This window comes from Aulonocara sp. 'chitande type north' Nkhata Bay, linkage group LG7, assembly GCF_057382095.1.
Source record: "Aulonocara sp. 'chitande type north' Nkhata Bay isolate Kocher_YH1m ecotype deep benthic linkage group LG7, A_spYH_male_GT1.1, whole genome shotgun sequence".
Lineage (NCBI taxonomy): Eukaryota > Metazoa > Chordata > Actinopteri > Cichliformes > Cichlidae > Aulonocara > Aulonocara sp. 'chitande type north' Nkhata Bay.
Genome location: NC_141350.1, coordinates 52621482 through 52642664, shown reverse-complemented (window position 1 = coordinate 52642664; position 21183 = coordinate 52621482). Strand labels below are relative to the sequence as shown.

At 40.1% G+C, this 21183-nt stretch overlaps 2 protein-coding genes across 6 annotated transcripts; both read left to right on the top strand.

The window, feature by feature from the left end:
- Positions 1-22: 22 nt before the first annotated feature.
- Positions 23-2176, top strand: mrps2 (mitochondrial ribosomal protein S2). The gene is made up of 4 exons (XM_086301243.1): positions 23-151; positions 391-507; positions 621-741; positions 1487-2176. Exons 1-4 carry the CDS (start codon positions 127-129, stop codon positions 2031-2033), a joined length of 810 nt encoding a protein of 269 aa, XP_086157369.1. The 5' UTR covers positions 23-126; the 3' UTR covers positions 2034-2176.
- A 491-nt stretch (positions 2177-2667) lies between these two features.
- Positions 2668-14695, top strand: dipk1b (divergent protein kinase domain 1B). 5 transcript variants are annotated; one of them, XM_086301241.1, is made up of 10 exons: positions 2668-2832; positions 3482-3580; positions 3813-3870; positions 4052-4138; positions 4632-4698; positions 5711-7693; positions 8284-9881; positions 11679-11786; positions 12870-13046; positions 13294-14692. In XM_086301241.1, the coding sequence occupies exons 7-10, from the start codon at positions 9825-9827 to the stop codon at positions 14104-14106; spliced, it is 1155 nt and encodes a 384-aa protein (XP_086157367.1). In that variant the 5' UTR covers positions 2668-2832; positions 3482-3580; positions 3813-3870; positions 4052-4138; positions 4632-4698; positions 5711-7693; positions 8284-9824; the 3' UTR covers positions 14107-14692. The 5 variants fall into 5 exon arrangements, with proteins under 5 accessions (XP_086157367.1, XP_086157364.1, XP_086157365.1 ...); XM_086301238.1 differs by having other exon boundaries at positions 9747-9881; positions 13294-14691; XM_086301239.1 differs by having other exon boundaries at positions 4052-4145; positions 9747-9881; positions 13294-14691.
- Positions 14696-21183: the final 6488 nt, after the last annotated feature.

Sequence of the window (21183 nt, the reverse complement as noted above, 5' to 3'; positions counted from 1 at the left end):
GAAAAGGTGGGTTAATGGGTATTGTAGTTTTTACACAAGCACATCACGACAAGCTTCTACTTTGCGGCATTCTGTGAACTACAGTTGCGCAGTCGCAGTTTGCTGACCTTCCATGGTTCTGCAAGCATGGCTGTCCGGGCACTTACGAGAGGTAACTGAAAACCGTTTACAGTTTTTTATTTAGAAAATAGTTCAAGGAAAATATTCAGAAGATTTAGAGCCAATCCAACATTTTACCTTGTGTTTATTTCTGCGTTTAGTTTTGAGTTTCGTGTACGCTACAGTTTAGCATGTTAGCCCACAGCTAAATGCTGTATTACAATATTACAATATTCGCTTCATGATAGTTAACTACCGATGTTTTAACTTTTTTTTTTTTTCCATATTTAGGCCTTTTAGGGTTCCGATACTCACGGGCTGCCACCGTAGCATCCCCCTGTGGTGGACATCACTATGTGACAGCACCGTCTGCGAAGCCACCTCAACCCCAGGCTGGCGATGTTACAGGTGAGCTAAATAACGCAAGGGCGTCAACACTTGGTTTTTGTTTTTTTCAAGAATTTTATTTATGTTACTACTTGTCATTTGTTGTTGTTGTTGTTGTTTTTCCTTATTAACAGAAAAAATATTAAACCAGCCCCTCGAGAAAGCAGACTTTTTTCGTGTGGCTGAGCTTTTCTCCTTGAAAGACTTATTCGACGCCAGAGTGCATCTTGGTCACAAAAAAGGTTGCAGGCACAGGTTGGTGTGATATTTATCTCAGCGTTTTAGTGCGCTGCACCCCCGTATATTTACAAATTGTTTGTAGTCTGTAATTAAATAAGCTGGAGACACTTGTCTTTCTTTGTGGGTCAAGGCTTTATAACTTCTACCTTAGTGTTTGGGGGGGGGGGTCGGGGTCCTGTGGGGTTTAGGTATTCCCGACATGTGAAACTAATCTCACATGATAGAGGCGTGTTCAGTCACTACTTGGCACATGTTAGATTTTAGACCTTCTGTCTATTGCTTAGTCTGTCTGCATATTATGCAATGGCTGAATAAAGTATAACTTTTTTATCTTGAACAGTGTCATTTGCCCAGAACTCCTAGTGGTAGTCTCCTGTGGATAAAAAGTGGGGAGTTATTAATAATAATAAAAAATGCCATAAATCTTCATGCTTTAAACCCCTCTTTATTAAATTGGAAGTTTCTGTTTGGTAACACTTCTGGTTATTAATGGTAACAGCAAGCATAAATACCACAGGTCCTAGAACCTTGAAGGAAGAGATACAAACTTGTTGTTTTAATACAGATGGCATTTCTTTTAACTATTCCATAACTAACCTATTGTCGTTAAATGCTTCTAACAGAAAGCTCCAGCAGCAGGAAATGTTTTGGTTACTTGGTCGATCATTTCATCAGGAATGTAGCTATTAGAGCTATGTTATTTTATTCAGCAGTAGTGATTCAAGTGACATTTTTCTGAATTATAATTCCGTGTTTCTAGGCTCATGGAGCCGTATCTCTACGGCTGTCGTTTGGATCATGACATTATCAATCTGGACCAGACTATGGAGCACCTTCAGCTAGCCCTCAACTTCACCGCCCACATAGCGTATCGCGGTGGCATCATCCTGTTTGTCAGCAGGCGGCGTCAGTTTGGCCATCTGGTAGAGACCACGGCCAAAGATTGTGGAGAGTATGCGCACACGCGGTACTGGCAGGGCGGCCTCCTCACCAACGCCAACATCCAGTACGGCCCAGGAGTCCGCCTACCGGATCTCATCATATTCCTTTCAACTCTCAACAACGTCTTTCAGCAGCACGTGGGCATCAGAGACGCAGCCAAGATGAACATTCCCACAGTGGGTGTGGTGGACTCAAACTGCAACCCCAGCCTGGTGACGTACCCCGTGCCCGGGAACGACGACACTCCAGCTGCCGTCGAGCTCTATTGTCGTTTGTTTAAGATGACCATCAACCGTGCCAAAGACAGAAGGAAACAGATGGAGCTCATTCATGGTCTGTCAGCGCCCACCTCGCAGATCTCATGATATTAATACTTAAATTTAAACAAAAAAACAAGAGACGTTGAAAAGCCTACATTCTTTAATCTGAAGCTCATCAACTGTGTAGTGTATCCTGTTTTATGTTGATACACTACAAATTTGAAATAAATTTTGGCTTCCTCCTTCCATTACACATCTGCACTTGGAAAACATCTGGTTTAACAGTCAGTAAAATATGGCTCAAAGTTAACATTGGTGCAAATTTATGTGAATATCACAGCTGTAAATCGCTGAAATAACAAAGTGGTGATCCATTGTTGAAATCCTGGCGTGGGAGAGTGATGATCATTTGCAGTTGCAGACTGAAAGAAAAGTATCTGAGTCATTTTCACAACTGTATTTGCTCTCTTGCGGTCTATGTAAGTGTTTAGGCCATGAAATGTGTTTCTGTAAACAAAAATACCTCTGCAGAAAGTCAGCCAAGTGATGCAGAACATAAGCAACCTATGAACTACACATGAACATTAATTAAAAGCAGTTTCTGAAAGTGTACACTGAAGTAATGCCTGTTCATCTAGTTAGGAATGAAACAAGCAGGATTAATACATATATACATACACTGGAGGGATGCAGCATCATTTAAAGAAGAGTATACATGGATATTGAATGAACTAATCTGAAGCCTTGAGTCTTTAATGTGTAGCTCATCAGCTGTATAGTGTATCCTATTTCATGTGACGTTTGCGGCAGTTGGTTAAGTTTAGTTTCTCCCAGCTTCCGTAGTTGTATCCTGTAGCGACCTTCTATGGCCACGAGGTGGATACGTAGCTGTCACGTCAAAACGGTGAGTGGGTGTATGTGAGTGGGAAGAAGTTTATTAGCTTGCATTTTATGATGTACTACCACAACGGTCGACGTGTTCCTGCATATACAGTCATATTTCAGTTGTTCGGTTGTTTGTAACCGCGGTCCGCAACAAGCAGTTTCAAGGTTTCAGGCTGACGCTCGCGAGCGCCGACATGTTTAACAAACCTGCAGACTGACTGTTGGAGACGTCAAGAGCAATCACAATAGCAAAGCTTATTTCCTTTCAAAGCCTTATTACTTATATCATTACTGCTGTTTAAAGTCGGTTATTTTTCTCGCACGCTGTGAAACACAAATCCTACACTCTAATACAACTTGCAGCCTTTATCCCAAATGCATTCCACATTATTACTTTAAAGCTTAATTGCCATCGTTTGATTCTGCTAAGTAAGCATTATTTTGTTTGCTGAAGTAAGATTTTTAAGCTAATCGGGGTAAAATAAAATGAGTGTCTGAGATTCGAACTCATACGATATGTAGGGCTCGTCCTTTTGCAGCTGATGGCGGGCTTGTCGGTCTCACAATTCTTGTGAAACTGTAACTAGATGTATGGGTAACAGTAACATATTAAATAAGTTACTGTTTAAATAAATAATTTAAATAAGTTCCGCTTTTTTGTGTGTAAGTTCTTCCAGTCAACTTTTTGAAGGCGAGGCAAATGTTCACATGAGTCTTACTAAGAGGAACGAAAACGTTAAGGCCACAGACAGAGGGGGCTGGTCAGGGTAAGTGTTTTTTTTTTTTTTTAATCAGGTTAGTATGATGGAGAAGAGTGGTAGGAGATAGGGATTTTAACACTAGCCCAGGCTTGTAATCTTCCTGTACATTAACGGTAAGTGACTAACATTTGTTAGTCAAGGAAGTTATGAAATGAACTAAAAAATTAATAAATAAATACTCACCAAAAATGTTTCAGCTAATTGTCATTTGAACGAATGACTTATTTCTTATTTGCAGATGTACCGTCCAGCTCTTGGAAAACAGATTTTAATGAACCAACGAAAAACTTCCATTGGTATGTAAAAATATTTGCATCGCTGTGATTTTAAATGGAATAGTTTCGTGTGTTGTTTCATATTTGTTTTATGTATGTTGTGTCCAACTTAATTTTTTAACTGCTGTGATACAAGAATTTTGCAGATCTGGGATAAATGAAGCATATCTTATTTTATTTTATTTTTTTTTTGTTTATATAGATAAATATGAGGAGAGAAGAGGTGCCATTGCTTTACCTTCATGCAGATGAAGGCGGTTGAGCTGAAGTGAAGGCCGTTCACAGGATGGTAACAGGTTTTGTTAAAAAGCTTTTGACTCTTTATTGCCCCTTGAGACGCAACCCTGGCTCCAGTGCCTCTGTTGCGCAGTAAGTCGGCAGAAAGTAACGGGCTCTCGATAGCTCAAATCCACTCTTTCGTGGGCTTTGGGTATGGAACCGGGCCAGATACTTACTCTCAATCTACCATGAAGGTGTTGTGTTCCTGCCAGTCAGTAGTTGTGTGCTATTTAAATCAATTTAACAACTCTACCTTTCTAAAGCTTATTTTTGTATACATGGTCTCATTATGGATACATTCAGTCAGATTTATAGCTGTGTATCTAACAAAGTGGCTACTTAGTATATAATGAATATATTTTGAATGTAACAAATGTATGTATGTAGTCCTCATTGTCCATAAATGACAAAGAGGACTACATGACAGTTTTTGGCATACAATTTTGAATTGCCTTTACAGTTAATTGGATTCAAATGTCAATGTGAATGTTTCCATTATATAGATGTCAAGGTTTGCACTTTAATGGTTCAGACACGCTTGTGGAGCAGCAGCGGCTTGGCTTCAGGAAGGTACGAATTAATACTTTTGCTCTCATTCAGTCTGCCCATTGAGGCATTGCTGTCCAACATTTCTTGACCCTGTGACATAGTGGGACTAGGAGTCCAAATGTCTGCATCATCTTAGGCTTCAGTCACACTGATAAACCCCCTGGGTAACCAACACGAAGCCGATCCAGCAATTTGAATTCTTTACATTTCAGGATACTGTTCTTTAACCCTCTGGGGTCGCCGGATGCGCTGGCGACCCCAGAGGGTTAATAAACGATAAGAATTATAGATATTGTGCTTGCAACACTGGAATTTCATAAATGAATGAATCGCTTGGCTTGCAAAAGTATGATGTCACAACAATGTGATTGGTCACTTGCAATGTTGAACCTGGAACAACATTTATTATGATGATGTGGGAACAACACCAACACGAGGATATCAGATCATCCAACCAGCACTAGTGAGGGAAATGTCTCTATTCTGTGAATAGTTGCTGGGTGAAATTTGCTTCAGTTGCTAGCAGGTTATGTCAGTTGCCAGTAGTTTGTTTGCGTGCAAGATGCCAACTTGTTTGCAAACACCTAGTACTCACTAAGCAGCAGTGAACTGTGAAACAAACTAGAAACAGAAAACACTCACCTTCAAAGTAAAAGTGTGTTAGTGAAATGTGTCAGTTGCTGCAGTAAGGCACAGCTTTTACTTTGAAGGGGAATACTTTCTGTTTCTAGTTTGTGTTTCACTTGTCACAGTTTCCTTACTGCTCTTTGTGTCTTTCACAAAAACTACGGGTAGCCTATTGCTTTGGTAATTAGCCAAAACAGTCGCAAGGAGGGGTTTTTTGCACAACCCTCTTTGCAGCCAATTTCACTTAACAGCAACCAATAACCTCCAGCCACCAACCACCAAAGAGACAAACATTTTCCCTTTGTGAAGTACAACATACAGGTTTTTTGCAACCTGAGAAGTGATGAAATGCTTGTTGAAACTTGAAATGGACATAAACAAACTCCTACATGATTTGTCTTCGCAGGTGACTACCCAGTGTGCCTCAGACGATGTTATTTCCAGGAGCTCTAACGATTCCTCACCACCTGACTCCTCCATTCAGCTTGCTCTCTCTTCATTTCTTGATTTCCTGTTCGAGCATTTCATCCGCCTTACTTCCATTAGTTTGTTTTTCTTTTGCTTAACTGTTGAAGACATTGTTTTTTCAGTTGTATTTTTCATTTTGATTACGTGCATATGAAGCGTAATGTCCTCGTTGCGCGTAATCACATATGAAAGATTACTTTGGCAATTGCATTTGTGGTGAGTGCTATATCAGCTTTTCCCACAATCAAATCACTCTGATGATCATATGATAAAGGCAAGTGTTTGTGTGTGTCGATCCATTCCCTAGGAAATGATGATTTCCTTTCCTGTTTGCTCACATTTACAAACGGAAAATATGTAATGGGAGCTTTTACTTGACTACTTAGCTGGTGTAGAATTTGACATGCATGAAACAGAAAATGTAATAAAATAAATTGACATGAAATAAAATTATTTTCCTGAAAGTTGTAAAATGTCTGTTTTAAAAACAATATAGCTTAATAGGGAAGAGCAAAACAAACAAAGTTCAAAGAATTACTGATGAAAAGACTTAATTACAGAGGTATGTAAAAATTAGGAGCACTAGCAAAAGACTGCAAAATTAAATAGAATTCATTGTAGTAAAAAACAAGGAAAGCAAATGTCATCATGCATTGAAGTGGCTCAGTGTGAAGTGTAGCACACGGGGCAAAAATGACTGCACACAGACTAATGTGGGATCAGTGCTGAACTTGAGGCAAGATCAGAAAGGTTTTGCGTTATGTAGGAAAGATTGCCTGCGTCACTCTTTGTTCAGTTATGTTATGGTTCGGCAGCAAATGTCATTTCCCCACCTCTGAGAGTTGCTTCCACTGTTTTTTCACCCAGACCACACTTAGATGATCCACCTGTTCTTCCGGCAGGTAGTGGTTTTAGCACTTTAGCTCTACCCACTGCAAAGAAATCAATTCTTTTGACTTTGGTTTTCTTTGAGGAGGTTTCACTACAAGTTCTGGACTCATGCAGCACAAAAAGCGACAAGTGGATCCATGCCATGCCCTCCACAATATGAAAGAGTCATTGAATCCCCTCAGTAGAGGTGAGCCAAGCAATCCAAATAACGATAGTGCCGATACCAACACCGTTATGGTTTTGGATCAAGCCTAGCATGAATGGATCGAATCTTTGTTTCTATCCTCTTATCCCTTCGGCAGGAAATCTATGCCATGACTTGTGATGTACGCATAAACTCATTTTAACCCTACGAGGTAACCTGACACGCACCTCCAAAAATGCAAAATGCAGTATGGACAGCACTATCCCTTCTCGGGGCTTTCCTTCAATTTGTCAGCCGCAGGTTGCAAGGAAGGAGGCGCGGTAAGATTTCCCGTCGGCAGATAAAATCCCGTCAGCTCTGACGCCTCTCCCTTTAAGATGCGCAGCAGCGAGTCTCTGGGAAACTGAGGCTGTGCGCTCGTCGGGTCCAAGCAGCGCTTATTTCTTTGTCACACTGATGCCTTCTTTGATCTGATTGGACGGTGAAGGTGCTGCTGGTCTAATATTCGGAAAATATCGGGGATCATAGCTGAGGATCTCTCTGATTCTGGGCCGCGTCGGTCGTTCTGTGGCCCCGATGGAGCTGAAATATCGCTCAGCTTCAAGGACACACTCTTCATCATATTTTTTGAGCGGCTGAATGATTTCTATTGAAAACACACGCTGTGATCAAGGCAAGCAAAGAGAAGAAAACAGCTCGAAAAGCAGCTCGTTGTAATAACCAGTAAATATGCGACGCGTGTCGTGGTTTGCTGCGAGAATGTGATCAGACGGGACTCTGGTTTCTCGCTCTGCTGCCTCCGAAAAAGAGTCGCTCATGATGCCCAGGGCTTTGCGGAGACTGGTCCATTTGATGCTGTTCTGCCCTTTATCCAAAGGCCTGCAGGTAGGCTATGGGACTGCACAATGTCAGTCTTTTTGTCACTAACTATCCACCAGCAGCATGCACGACCACTGACCAAACCGTCAGTTCACTTCACATGCATGCATGAAACCCCCCGTAACGAATACAAGTGCAGCGCAATGTATGGTAGTTATCTCTGCGTTATCCTATAGTCAGGTGACAGGCTGCTGGTTCATTCATTGTTTACCTAGATACCCCAGAATTTTGCAGCCACGGGTTCACAGGTTTGCAGTGCATACACGACTGTAAAAGCATGATTTAATAACAGTACAAGTTGGATCATAAACATTCTGCTTATGCTAATTCTGCTTAGTACTACACTTTTGTGTAGCATTACATTTTGTGTTAATGCATGTGATGCCCGCTCTTCCCGCAGCTATCCTATTGCAGAGCATTCAAATCAGTGGTTCCCAGCTGCTGTTTGTAGCCCATTATACAAAAATCAGTAAATAGAGATGCACAAATAGTGATAAGTCTAGGCTGATGTTGATATTTAAAAGAAGAATTTAACTCATTGTTCTGATACAGTTTATTGCTGTTTATTTTCTTATTTATCCTCCCTTTTCTCCCAGACATTTCCATCTTCTATTTTGGACATTAGACAGAGATGTGACAACAAACACACAAACATCAGTCTAAATGTCATCTTATTTATCAGTCTAAAAAATACCAGTGATTGGCTGTATACTGGTACATCTCTAGATCTACAATAGGAAGTCTCTTCTATTCTAATTTACTTGTTTCTTTTAGGAGAGGAAACTATTCAGTATTTACAGAAAATCAAAGAGAGAAGTATCAATTACTAAACTATTTCCTATGCCGGTGCTATGAAGAAGTATTTGCCCTTGGTTCTTGTTTTTTTTTTTTTTTTTTTTTTTTTTTGCATATTTCTCAGACTTAAGTGTTTTAGATCCATCAACAGTTTTTAATTTTAGGCAAAGATAACCCAAGTAAATACAAAATGCAGTTTTTTAAATGATGATTTTATTCATTAAGGTAAAAAACGACTATATTTAGATGCTACAATCTAAAGAAACAACAACAGGTGAGGAACAAAGTCAAAGCTTTGAGGAAAGCATTGTAAAGCTATTTCTAAGGCTTTGGGACTTGTGTCCAGCCTACCAAAATTACTCCAAGAACACATCAGCGACTCATCCAGGAGGTCACAAAAGAATACAGACCAGCAAAAACAGAACTGCAGGCCTCACTTAACTCAGTTAAGGTCAAAGTTCTTGATTCGACAATCAGAGATTGAGGAAAAATGGCGTCCGTTGGTGAGTTCCAAGGAGATAAATATTCAAACATGGTGGTGGTAGTGTGATGGTCTGGGGCTGCTCCAGGACTTGGACGACTTTCTATAAGTGATGGAACCATAAATTCTACTCTCGGCCAGAAAATCCTGAAGGAGAATTTCCAGCCATTGGTTCGTGCCTTGAAGCTTAAGAGCACCTGTGAAAGGCTCAAAAAGAAAAAAGAAAAAAATGTAGCTTTGGAGTTGCCTTGTTAAAGTCAAAATTGAGAAACTTTGACCTTCAACAAGCTATTCATGTTCAAAGACTCTCAAATGTGGCTGAATTAAAACAATTCTTCAGTTTTCTCCACAGTGACGTGCTGTGAAATAATCATTGCCAGTTATGGCAAACGCCTGATTGCAGTTCTTTCTGCCAAGGGTGAAACAGCCAGTTATTAGTTTTAAGGGGTAATTGCTTTCTCGCACAGATCCAGGGAGGCTTGGACAGTATTTTTCTCTTAACAATTGAAATCCACATTTAAAAACTGCATTTTGTATTTCCTCGGTTTGTCTTTGTCTAATATTAGAAATTGTTTAATGATCTGAAACATGCAAGTGTGACAAATCTGCAAATATAAATGTGCAAAATACAAAAAATCAGGAAGTCCTTAGTTTCATGTAGTTGAGTGTCTCAATTCCACCTTAAGGTTGGGTGACCAGCTGTTCATTCATTCATTCACAGCCTGGGTTTAATTAGACTTCTTTTCTTCCTGCCATGCGCCCATTTTCTACCAACCTCCACAGAGTCGCCTTCCAGCTATTAAAGTGAAGTACCTTCTGCTGGCATGGCTGGGCATCCTCGTCATCAGCTGGATCGTCTACATGCAGTATGCCTCCTACTCTGAGCTGTGCCGTGGGCATGTTTGCCACATGGTCATCGTAAGTATTATCTTTGAGTTAAATAAAACTCAGTTACATGGTTTAATCGAATTCAAGCCTATAAATCAAGATAAATTTGATAGTGTGGGATATCTGTGAATGTGGCATAAAAATACTGACTGTGGCAGTGAGTAAAGTCCTAACCACAGATTACAGGCTTTCCAAACTACTGCACGACAATAAAGGTAGCTTTCAGGGTAACCAAGACAAAAACTACAATCACATTAATTCAAATCATAACACAATCACTGGAAAGAGCAGATCTTTTGCTTTTCCCAAGACAAAAACTAAAGAATTCAGAATAAAAACAACAGTATAAATAATAATTTCATAGGTTTTAAAAAGTACATGGCAAGACAGTGGAACAGAGGGACACGAGGTCTGTGTTTTGAGGAAGAGTGCATGGCCAGTGTCTTAAACTTGTGGTACCAGGGTGCTCTTACAGGACACAACCCCACTACCCACCTGTAGGATTGTAACATCAGTTTAGCTGTTTGGTCTTAGCTCATTTGACTACAGTTTCACTAACCACATAACAGACAAAATGTGACTGTTTGTATTTACATAAATGAAGAAAATGATTTCATACCATACTAGTTTTGTGCTGCTGAGGTGAGACCCACAGATGTCTAGTTCCCCTCTGTTGCGTTCTGTGTTGGGGACTTGGGAGAAATGTGTCTCCTCGGTCAGGTGATGTCAGGTAAACTGCACATGGTGCTGGGCTCTTTGCTGCTTTGTGACAACATACTGAATATAACTCAGTGGGTTACTCCATTCTGATGAATTTCATGCACACCACTTTACATGAGTAAGTATAGCATCCTTCTAGGAAAGAAGTAAAACTGGCACTCTCTGATTCCATATCCATGAAAAATCTCAAAGGACATAGCTGGAAATGGGATTTTTTTCTTTCTTGTCTGCTAATTATAAAGGTACAAAACTTCATAGTCAGCATGCAATTTTTAAACTAATGTAGCAGTTTAAGATAAACTTAAGACTCATTTACTGGTCGTCAAGATCAATGTTTCTTTAGTCCAATACACCTCTGGTATGTGGATGGGAAAAGCCAGGAATTCCACTGAGATTGCTAACTAACCACCTGAACCCAAGTCACATGTCCTAGTGTTTTTCCTGGTGTCAGGTCCATATTTAGAGACACAGACCCAGCCTCAGGAGGTCACAAGTTATTGTATTCCCAGCGTCGGTCCCAAGCTTGGATAAATGGGCGGTTTGCATCAGGAAGGGTAAGCGAAACCATCCAGTGTAACTGAAAGAAGCTTCATATTTCTCGATGAGCCTTTCTTTTTTTTCTGTAAACATACCTGTTGAAATCGTGCATTCTCTCTGATTCATTAATCCATAACAGAAACATTGAACTTTAACGTTTAAGACACAGTCACACAGACTTCAAGCATTTCACTGGTCCAGACCACTTAAGATCAAAGTGGGATGCATCTGGCCCACAATGTAAAGTGAGTTTGAAGCCCCTGATCTATGTCAGTCTGAGCAGTACAACCACACTAAAATGCTACTGGACACGCACAAAGTAGAAGCTCTGCAATGACGTGTTAGAAATGCACGTCTCTCAAAGTCAAAAGGGTACGTAAAGGCAAGAAGGAGCATGGAGAACAGTGTGTCAGGTTAGGCAAATCTGGTTAGATTCACCTGACCTCTAGCAAAGATATTTTCCCTTTAAGTAAACAGACATTGGAGGGCTAAATATAGAGAGCTCAAGTACTGGATGCATAAATAGAGGCTTATTTCTGTTTCCTGCAATTTCTGTTTTGGTTTCTGCAGTGTGATCATTATAGAAGAGGCATAATATCAGGTTCATCCTGCAAGGCACTATGTGACCAGAGAACGCTAACTCTGCAGCGCTGCATGTCCACCTCCTCCACACATCAGGTAAAACAAACACTCACAACTTACACATGCGTGAAGAATAGCCTTTGAGAGAACAATATATTTCCAAATTCATGTTAGTGCACATCTGTTTTTTTTTAATTTAATCAATAATTTTATTATAGATTGCCTCATAATTTTTACTGGAACATGAAAAAAACATAACAGCAATTGTAGTAACAAATAAAAAGTAAATGATTTGACATATTTGATACTAATTATAGTATCGATATGACTGTCAGTGTTAAAGGATGTCTATAAAAAACATACTGCAGCCACTAGATTGTCACACACAGTTGGGGTTTTTTCAGGGCCATTCCATATTTGGCTCTAAAGCTGAGTCACCAGCTAACAGTGGCAATCTTGGTTAGCAAGGTACATCCAGTGACTGTATGGGTAGTGGGTGTATCTGATATACCATATTGGTGTTGTTCCTGTGTCATCATAATAGTGTTGGTCCAGGATAAATATAATATATAATCCAAATATAACAAGGAATCTTTTCTTATGGACTCAAACAAGTTTTGCTGAAAAACTGAGTCTGGAACAAGCAAAGCTTAATACTAAACAATATATATAACTTATATAAATGTATATATAACTTAATATTGCACACATGCAAAATCGAAATTCCAATTAGATAACACATCAGTGGAATTCATTTCTTAAATAAAAATTGTATTTGCAGCCTTCTGAATTAAATTTGATCATTTTATCATTTATCAGATTTTCATCATATTCTCCCACCTGTCCAGAAAGCTCCTGTTTTCTGCCTTTCTTTTTGCCATTTTGGGATAGTTAGCATGGCAGTATTTGCATGGTTGCTATGACTATGGTCAACAGAGGAGAGGGTGCTAATGGGTCCTGTCGTGACTGACGTGCCAAAACACCAACAGAGCATTCTGGGAATTGTAGTATTAGCAGTACATGAACTGTATAATGCCAATAACCCTCCCAGCTATTGTGTTCACAGACAGAATGGCACACACTCAAACAAAAAACATAACAAAATTTAAAAATTCCTTCTGGACCTATTTTGGACATATTCTTCCTCATCTAACTAAAGTCATATTTTCATATTTGCAGGTATACAATGGACTGTGGAAGGAGAAGCCTGTGGTAATTAAATGTGGCGTTGAAGATCCGGTGAAAACTGACGGAGCGCCCGACGCCATGCTGCGACAGGAGATGAGCCTGTTTGACAAACCCACACGTGGAACCTCGATGGATGAATTTAAAGAGATGCTGCACAGTTTCCTTAAGGTTTCCAGGCCGATAGACTATTTTATAATAACAGTGAACAACTGTCACCACAGAAGTCACATGCTAATAGAAAACTACACATGCCTATTAGGAAACATTGGTTATGCATTAGTGCATCCAAATGAGCTCAGATCTAGAGATCTTTTTTATGTTACGTGTTTATACAGGCCAAGATCTTATTGTCAAGGTTTTTTTTATATTTGTATCTACAACACATTTATAACATGCATTCACCTCCTTCCTGCAGGTTAACCTCGGTGAACAGTCATCTTTGAGCACCTTGGTGGACAGAGTCATCACGCTTGCTGATGTCAACCAAGATGGCAAAGTGTCACTAGCAGAGGCCAAGTCTATCTGGGCTCTCCTCCAGATCAACGAGTTCCTCCTGATGGTGGCGCTGCAGGAGAAGGAGCACACCCCGAAACTGTTGGGCTTCTGTGGAGATTTGTATGTGACGGAGCGTGTAAGCCACAACTCACTCTACAGGCTCGAGGTGCCAAATTCCCTGCAGTCTATCGTCCCAGAGGCCTTGAGCTCCAGCCTGAACCACTGGCTCGCGCCAGCTTGGCCCCGCCGAGCTCGCATCACCATTGGCCTGCTGGAATTTGTGGAAGAGGTCTTCCACGGCTCCTACGGGAGCTTCCTAATATGTGACGCCAATCCTTACCACGTTGGCTACAATTCAAAGTACGACTGCAAGATGGCCAACCTTCGCAGCGTGGCATCAGAAGCTGTTGTGCGGGGATTTTTGAAGGGACGGCGATGTGAGACGAATGCAGACTGCACGTATGGGCGGGACTGCACGGCCACCTGCGATCGGCTGGTGAAGCAGTGTAACACAGAGGTTGTGCAGCCTAATCTCGCTAAAGTGTGCGTGCTGCTGCAGGACTATCTGCTTTTCGGAGCGCCTTCAGACCTTCGTGGGGATCTGGAAAAACAGCTGCGCACCTGTGTGACACTCAGCGGGTTGGCAAGCCAAATGGAGGTTCACCACTCACTAGTGCTCAACAACCTGAAGACGTTACTGTGGAAGAAGATTTCAAACACTCAGTACTCCTGAAAAACGGATGCTCTACTATAAATGAATTGTTACATGAAGACAGGTGGTTTTTGGTTATGACGCTTGCAGTAAATGTTTTAGAGGGTCGTGTTTAATCATGTATTTTCACTCTACACTGACTGTGAATAACAGGAAACTGTGAACTACTGAATATACAATGTGAAGCAGGCTTTATTCCCACTATAATCCCTATCATGCTTTTGTGTTCCAATGGGTCTGTTTGCACATAATATTCTCAGGACACTGCCTGTAACGTTGTTTCTAAGATTCTGGATGTAAATAATCCATTTTTAAAATAAATGAAGCAACATGTTGGATTATTTGTGGTTTCATAGAATTGCTTTTTTCTGTCCTTGGTAACGTGCAATTGGGAGTGGTACAGCTAGAAATATCAGAAGAATATCGCAGCTTCTTTTGTATAAATCGGTTTGCATCTCAATCAGAGAGTTACCACGTGTAGAATCTTTCTGAAAGGATGACACTTGAACTGCAGACATCGTTGACATTAGGTGTCCCTGATCATGCCACAAAATTGTTGTTCACATAAATGTTTGCAGATGTAATAACATCAATTTCAAGTGACTTGTTCATTGGTCTTCTGAGTACCAAGTCTATGATCTCAGGACTTGTGCCTAGACTTGGTTTCTTAAAAGGTTGCAGAATATATATATATATATATACACTGCTCAAAAAATGAAAGGAACGCTTTGAAAACACATCAGATCTCAATGGGAAAAACAATTATGTTGGATATCTATACTGATATGGACAGGGTAACATGTTAGGAATGAAAGGATGCTGGATCATTTTATGGAAATGAAAATGATTAACCCACTGAGGGCTGAATTCAAAGTAAAAGTGAAAAAAATATGTGGCAGGCTAGTGCATTTGACAAAAATGTAATTGCAGCAGCTCTAAATGTTCGGTAGTTTGTATGACCCGCACGTGCATGTGTGAATGTCTGACAACATCAGAGCATGCTCCTAATAAGATGGTAGATAGTGTCCTGAGGGTTTACACCAGGACATCACTGAGCCTCTGAACAGCCTGAGTGCATCCTGGCAGCATGGGATGGACCACTACATAACGCCCTAGAGATGTTCTATTGGATTTAGGTTAGGTGGGTGTGGGAGCCAGTGAATGGGACCCATGACACCCAGAACCCATGGCACAAGCATAGAGTCTGATAATGGGTTCAAAATGTTCATTTTGGTCCCAGATGCAATCTGCTCTGCCCTCCACCCAGCCCTAACTCATCTGGACAAGAAAGACTCATATGTGAGAATGCTGTTCATAGACTTTAGCTCAGCATTCAACACCATAATACCACAACAACTCATCTGTAAACTGGACAGACTGGGCCTCAGCACCTCCCTCTGCAACTGGCTGCTGGATTTCCTCAGCCAGAGGCCTCAAGCGGTGCGTGTGGGCAACAAGGTCTCAAACAGCATCACCCTGAGTACGGGGGCTCCACAAGGCTGTGTGCTCAGTCCTCTGCTCTTCACCCTGTTGACACATGACTGCACACCAACCTACAGCTCCAACCACCTTGTGAAGTTTGCGGATGACACAACGCTGGTGGGGCTCATCACCAAGGGCGATGAGACCCACTACAGGAAAGAGGTTGAGCTCCTGACCACGTGGTGCAGAGACAACAACCTCCTGCTAAATGTCAGTAAGACCAAGGAGATTATTGTCAACTTCCAGAGAGGCCACACCTGTCACCCCCCATTGACCATCGACGGCGCTGCGGTGGAGAGGGTGAGCAGCACCAAGTTCCTGGGGGTGCACATCAGTGAGGACCTCTCTTGGACCACCAACACAGCATCACTGGCCAAGAAAGCACAACAGCGCCTCTACTTCCTGCGCAAACTCAAGCGGGCAAGTGCTCCACCACCCATCCTGACTACATTCTACAGAGGCACTATTGAAAGTATCCTCTCCAGCTGCATCACTGTGTGGGGCGGTAGCTGCACTGACTATAACAGAAAAGCTCTACAACGCATTGTGAGAACAGCTGAGAGGATAGTTGGTGCACCACTCCCCTCCCTGCAAGACATTTACACCACTCGCCTCACCCGCAAAGCCATCACAATTGTCAACGATGCAACCCACCCCGCGCACTGTCTGTTCAGCCTCCTGCCCTCTGGAAAGAGATACAGAAGTCTCTGCTCCCGCACTACCAGGCTCACCAACAGCTTCATCCACCAGGCTGTGAGACTGCTGAACTCTCTTCCCTCCCGGCTCCCAGCCAGCAGAATCACCAGATTGGCAGAAGTATAGGAAGACAGATTGGACTCTGCATCTGCACCTTATTGTTGTCAATGTCTACGCATGGGACAGTGTGAAACGTAATTTCAATTCCTTTGTATGGCAAGTACATTTGAAGAAATTGACAAATAAAAAGTATTCTATTCTATTCTATTGTAAGGCTGCCTTTGTCTGGGCATCCCTCCTTGGATATGCCTTCCTGAACCATCACTGAACGACCACCAAACTGGTGTTGCTGTTGTTACAGGTAGTGTAACGCCCTCCATGGCTTCTCCAGACCCTTTCACATGTGCTCAGGGTAAACCTGGAGTCATCTGTAAAAAACACAGGACACTAGTGGTGGACATGATAATTCTGGTATTCTATGGCAAATGCCAATCAGCAACCAGCTCTCCTAGAGTAACTGCCTGTCTCCTGGAGTCTCCTCTATGTTTTTGGGACTGTGCTGGGACACAAAGCAAAGGTACTAGCACAAGTTTAATTGACTTGATGCTACAAGCTGATTTAAAAAATGTTCCTTTGATTTATTTATTTTTTTTAGCAGTGTATGATAAAGAGTAGCACTTGCCCCTGGCTCAGTGCTGTGGCTTTCCCTGCATGTGAAATGTTAATGGTATTCACAGCAAAGATGAAAGTGAGGTGTGACCGCTTCAACATCACAGACAGATGAGCGAAGCTACTGAATATTTTTGATGATGCGTTACACACCAAATGATCTGCAGCTTTCTAGAAGATCAAAGTGTCACAGATTATTTTGCACAGTTACTGCACTGGTTAAGGAGGTTCAGTGATCAAACGAGACAGATGCTACATTTCAATTTAAAACTCCCAAACCATTTTTTAAGAGAGTTATTCCCACAATAGTGGAAGGATATCAGACAACAACAAGTCTCAATCAGAGAGGATGTCCAACATCTAATCAAATGGTGCAGAAACAACAACCTGATTCTGAACACTGTCAAAACAAAGGAGGTCATTGTAGACTACAGAAGAGCCAAGAAAACAACACTACCACCCCTCCACATAAATGGTGAGGAAGTTGAGAGGGTGAATGACATTAAATTCCTGGGCCTACACATAACAAAAGATCTCACATGGACTATTAACACATCCCACTTAGTGAAGAAAGCACAGCAGAGACTTTTATTCCTAAGAAAACTTAAAAAAGCAAATGTGCCAATCCGGCGCTTAGTAAACTTTTACAGGAGCACAATAGAGAGCATCCTCTGTTACTGCATCACAGTGTGGTACTTCAGCTGCACTGCAGAAAATCGTCGAGCTCTGACCTGGACCATCCAAACTGCCCAGGGGATCATTGGAACCAAACTCCCGAATCTTGACACGGCCTATGCTAGCCGTTTACAGAAGCGAGCTAGCTGCATCATCAAGGACCCAACCCATCCAGGTCACAGACTTTTTGTACCCCTCCCATCAGGGAAGAGATATAGGGCAATCAGAACCTGCACAAACAGACTAAAGAACAGCTTTTTCCCCAGAGCTGTAGCCTGTGTCACCCCTCCCCCAACACACAATAGCTACTGTAACTCTCCCTCTCTCTCCTTTACCCCATGTCATGTCTGCTGCTAATGTACAAAGTCATTTACTGGGCATTAATGTTTGCACTAAATTACCACACTGTAAATACTGTTATACTTATTATCTTAGACACTTTATGGGACATTCACGTTGCACTCAACTACCACATTGTAAATACTGTTATATTATATTATACTGTTTGCACTCAAATATCATATCAAATCATATTGTAAATACTAGTATTTTTTTTATTATTTATTTTTTTTTATTTACTGTGCTAAGTGCCTTCTTTTTACTTTATATTTTATACTTTTACTACATTTACTTGGTTATTATGTTACAATGCTGCTTCTTGTTTTATTGCTGCTGGCCTCTGTGAGCTACCAAACAAATTTCGTTGTATAACTACAATGACAATAAAGTTCTTTGAGTTTAAGTTTGAGTTTAAAATAAAGGCATTTTTTGCAGGTGAAGTCGAAATATAAACATTTTTACACACAGGGAAATAATTCAGAAAAAGCTGAAGGATGACTTGCATAAAAACTCAGAGGTTGTAATCTGGGAGGAAAAAATAATATGATATGACAAAGAAATATAGTTGAAGAAAAAGGATGTAAACACCTGCATCACTGAATGCATCATATTTAATACACAAGGTAAGGCCATGTAAGTTGCTACACTGAAGTCACGTCAATCCCTCTTGGTAAAGACACCTCAACCAGGGGAGAATCGATGCTCCTCAGAGGACTGACTGACTGACTGACTGACTGACTGACTGACGAATAACAACTCAGGATTGTTCCGGACATTTAGGCCGTCCAGCACATTGCTCTTTCTGCCAAAAAGCAAGGCCCCCCTATTTGTAAAAGGCCCTGCCCTGCCTCTCTTTGGCTCTAGTTCTGGATCTACTATATACCCTCCTTTAGGTCTGTAAGGAACTTGTATCACAGATGGTCCGGGCTTTGCTTTTAAATTTTGTAGGCCCAGATCCTTTTGTGGTGTTGGCCCTTTGTCGGTGCTAACTGACCCCAAGCTCTGGTCAGCTGGTGAGCTATGTGCGTCTTTATTATGGTAATGAAAATCAGCCAGAGAGCAGATATACTCTTTGGTTGATTTCTGTCCCTGACCCTTTTGAAGGCTTCTGAGTGGGGAGTACTGGCAGAACAGATGGTCTTTGAATCTGCTTCCTGGAGTGGAGCTGATCTTCTTTAGTACTTGGACACACACTCTCATGATGGCTTGGAGCATCAACTAAAGACTTGCTATTCTTCCTGGGGGGTGATGACACGGGGAACACAGAGAATGCACTGGATGTGGATATAGGAAACTTCTCTGAACATGGTCTTGGGGTTTCTGTCCAGTTCCTTTTATCTTTGAAGAAGGTTTGCTCTGCAAAGGTCAGGAAAGATTAATTAAAGCAAAGAAAGTAACCCATATATCCTAAAACATGAGTGAGAGCTTTTGAAAGCATTATATTACACTAGTGTATGTTTAGGCAGGGACATGGCACTTAAAGAATCCTGAGGAAAAAAGTGTTTTCAAACCTTACTTTTTGTATAAAGACTTAAAACTTTAATAGAAGTTTGGTAACACGTTATAATACTACCACCAAGGGGCCCAAAGATGTAATTCTCCTGTAAATAAATGGAATTTCAATGTATAATTATTTGAAATTATAATGTAATTATATTTACCTACAAATACATACTAGAATAAGGGTGTAACAAGTCAGGCTTTTAGATACAAAGAACTAATTAAACTGCATGTAAATGTAAGAACTGTGTAAGTAATTTCATGGTAATTTTGCAGAAAAACTAACAATTTAAACCGTAAATCTGGGAATGTTGGGGCGTAAACTTTTTGGAGTGTGAGCAATATTATGGAATGGATAACACTTGCCCTTTTACATCTTTATTTAACATTCATTATGCCGGTACATTTTCTGTTATTCAACTGTCCTTTGATTTACCTATAAAATTGTGATGAAGACTGTTCTCCCTTATCAACTTGCAAAAAAAATAAATAAATATCGCCAGAATTTGCAGGCCCATGTTACTTTATAATAATTGAGCCAAGTCTAATTATTATTTTTCTCTCACAATCCCTGTTCAAATGTAACTTTTAAAAGGGGTGCACGGGAAAGGAGTGTCTCCTTTTCTATAAAATACCTGGAAGTTAGGAAATATTAAACCATTCCACAATACAGCTCTGCAACAAACTTATAATGTAAGCTAGGGGAAATTTTTTTTTTTTTTTTTTTTTGCAAAGAAATCTTGCAGTACTTAAAATTATATATATATATATATATATATATATATATATATATATATATATACTACGCATATATATATATATATATATATATGCGTAGTAAGTATATATATATATAGTATATATACATATATATACATATATATATATATATATATATATATATATATATATATATATATATATATATATATATATATATATATATATATACACATATATATATATATATATGTATATGTATATATATATATATACACATATACATATATATATATATATATATATATATATATATATATATATATATATATATATATATATATATATATATATATATATATATATATATATATATGTGTGTGTAGAGGGAGAGACTTACTGTGCATTATTTCTTCTTTCCCATAAACCACATAAATTTATAAATTTACTACTTAAAAATACCTACAGAATACTTTGTGCGTCCTTTTCCTGTAAAACACCCACAGTTTAGGCACTATTTAAAATAATTTATCCACTATTTACCTACAATGTAAGTACTTCTTGTTTCCTATAAAATATGTAAAGTTATGCAGTGTTTACAATTCCTTTTATGCAGTTTTTAAAAGTACTTACATGTACTTACAGTAGTATTCTTTGTTTTTTGTAAGAAAAATAAATAAATAAAAATAAAAACTGTCACCCTCTTATTCTAGTGTAGCCCTTTTAGATATGTGTGGTTAAATATAATTACGTTGTAATTTCAAATGAAATGCATTGAAATTCCATTTAATTACAGAGGAATTACACTCTCAGTCATAGTAAATTTGACTGACAATTCTGTAGTGTTTATGTCCCGGTAATAAACTGAAATACAGTTAACTTAACATAGGTGCCCTGAGCCGATGAAAGAAAGCTTCCAAGTTTGTCTCTACAAGAAGGACTTCCATTAGGGCACTCCTTCTTAACATTAAAAACATCGCATTTACCCCACTGGCACTGATACCGGAAGATGACCTC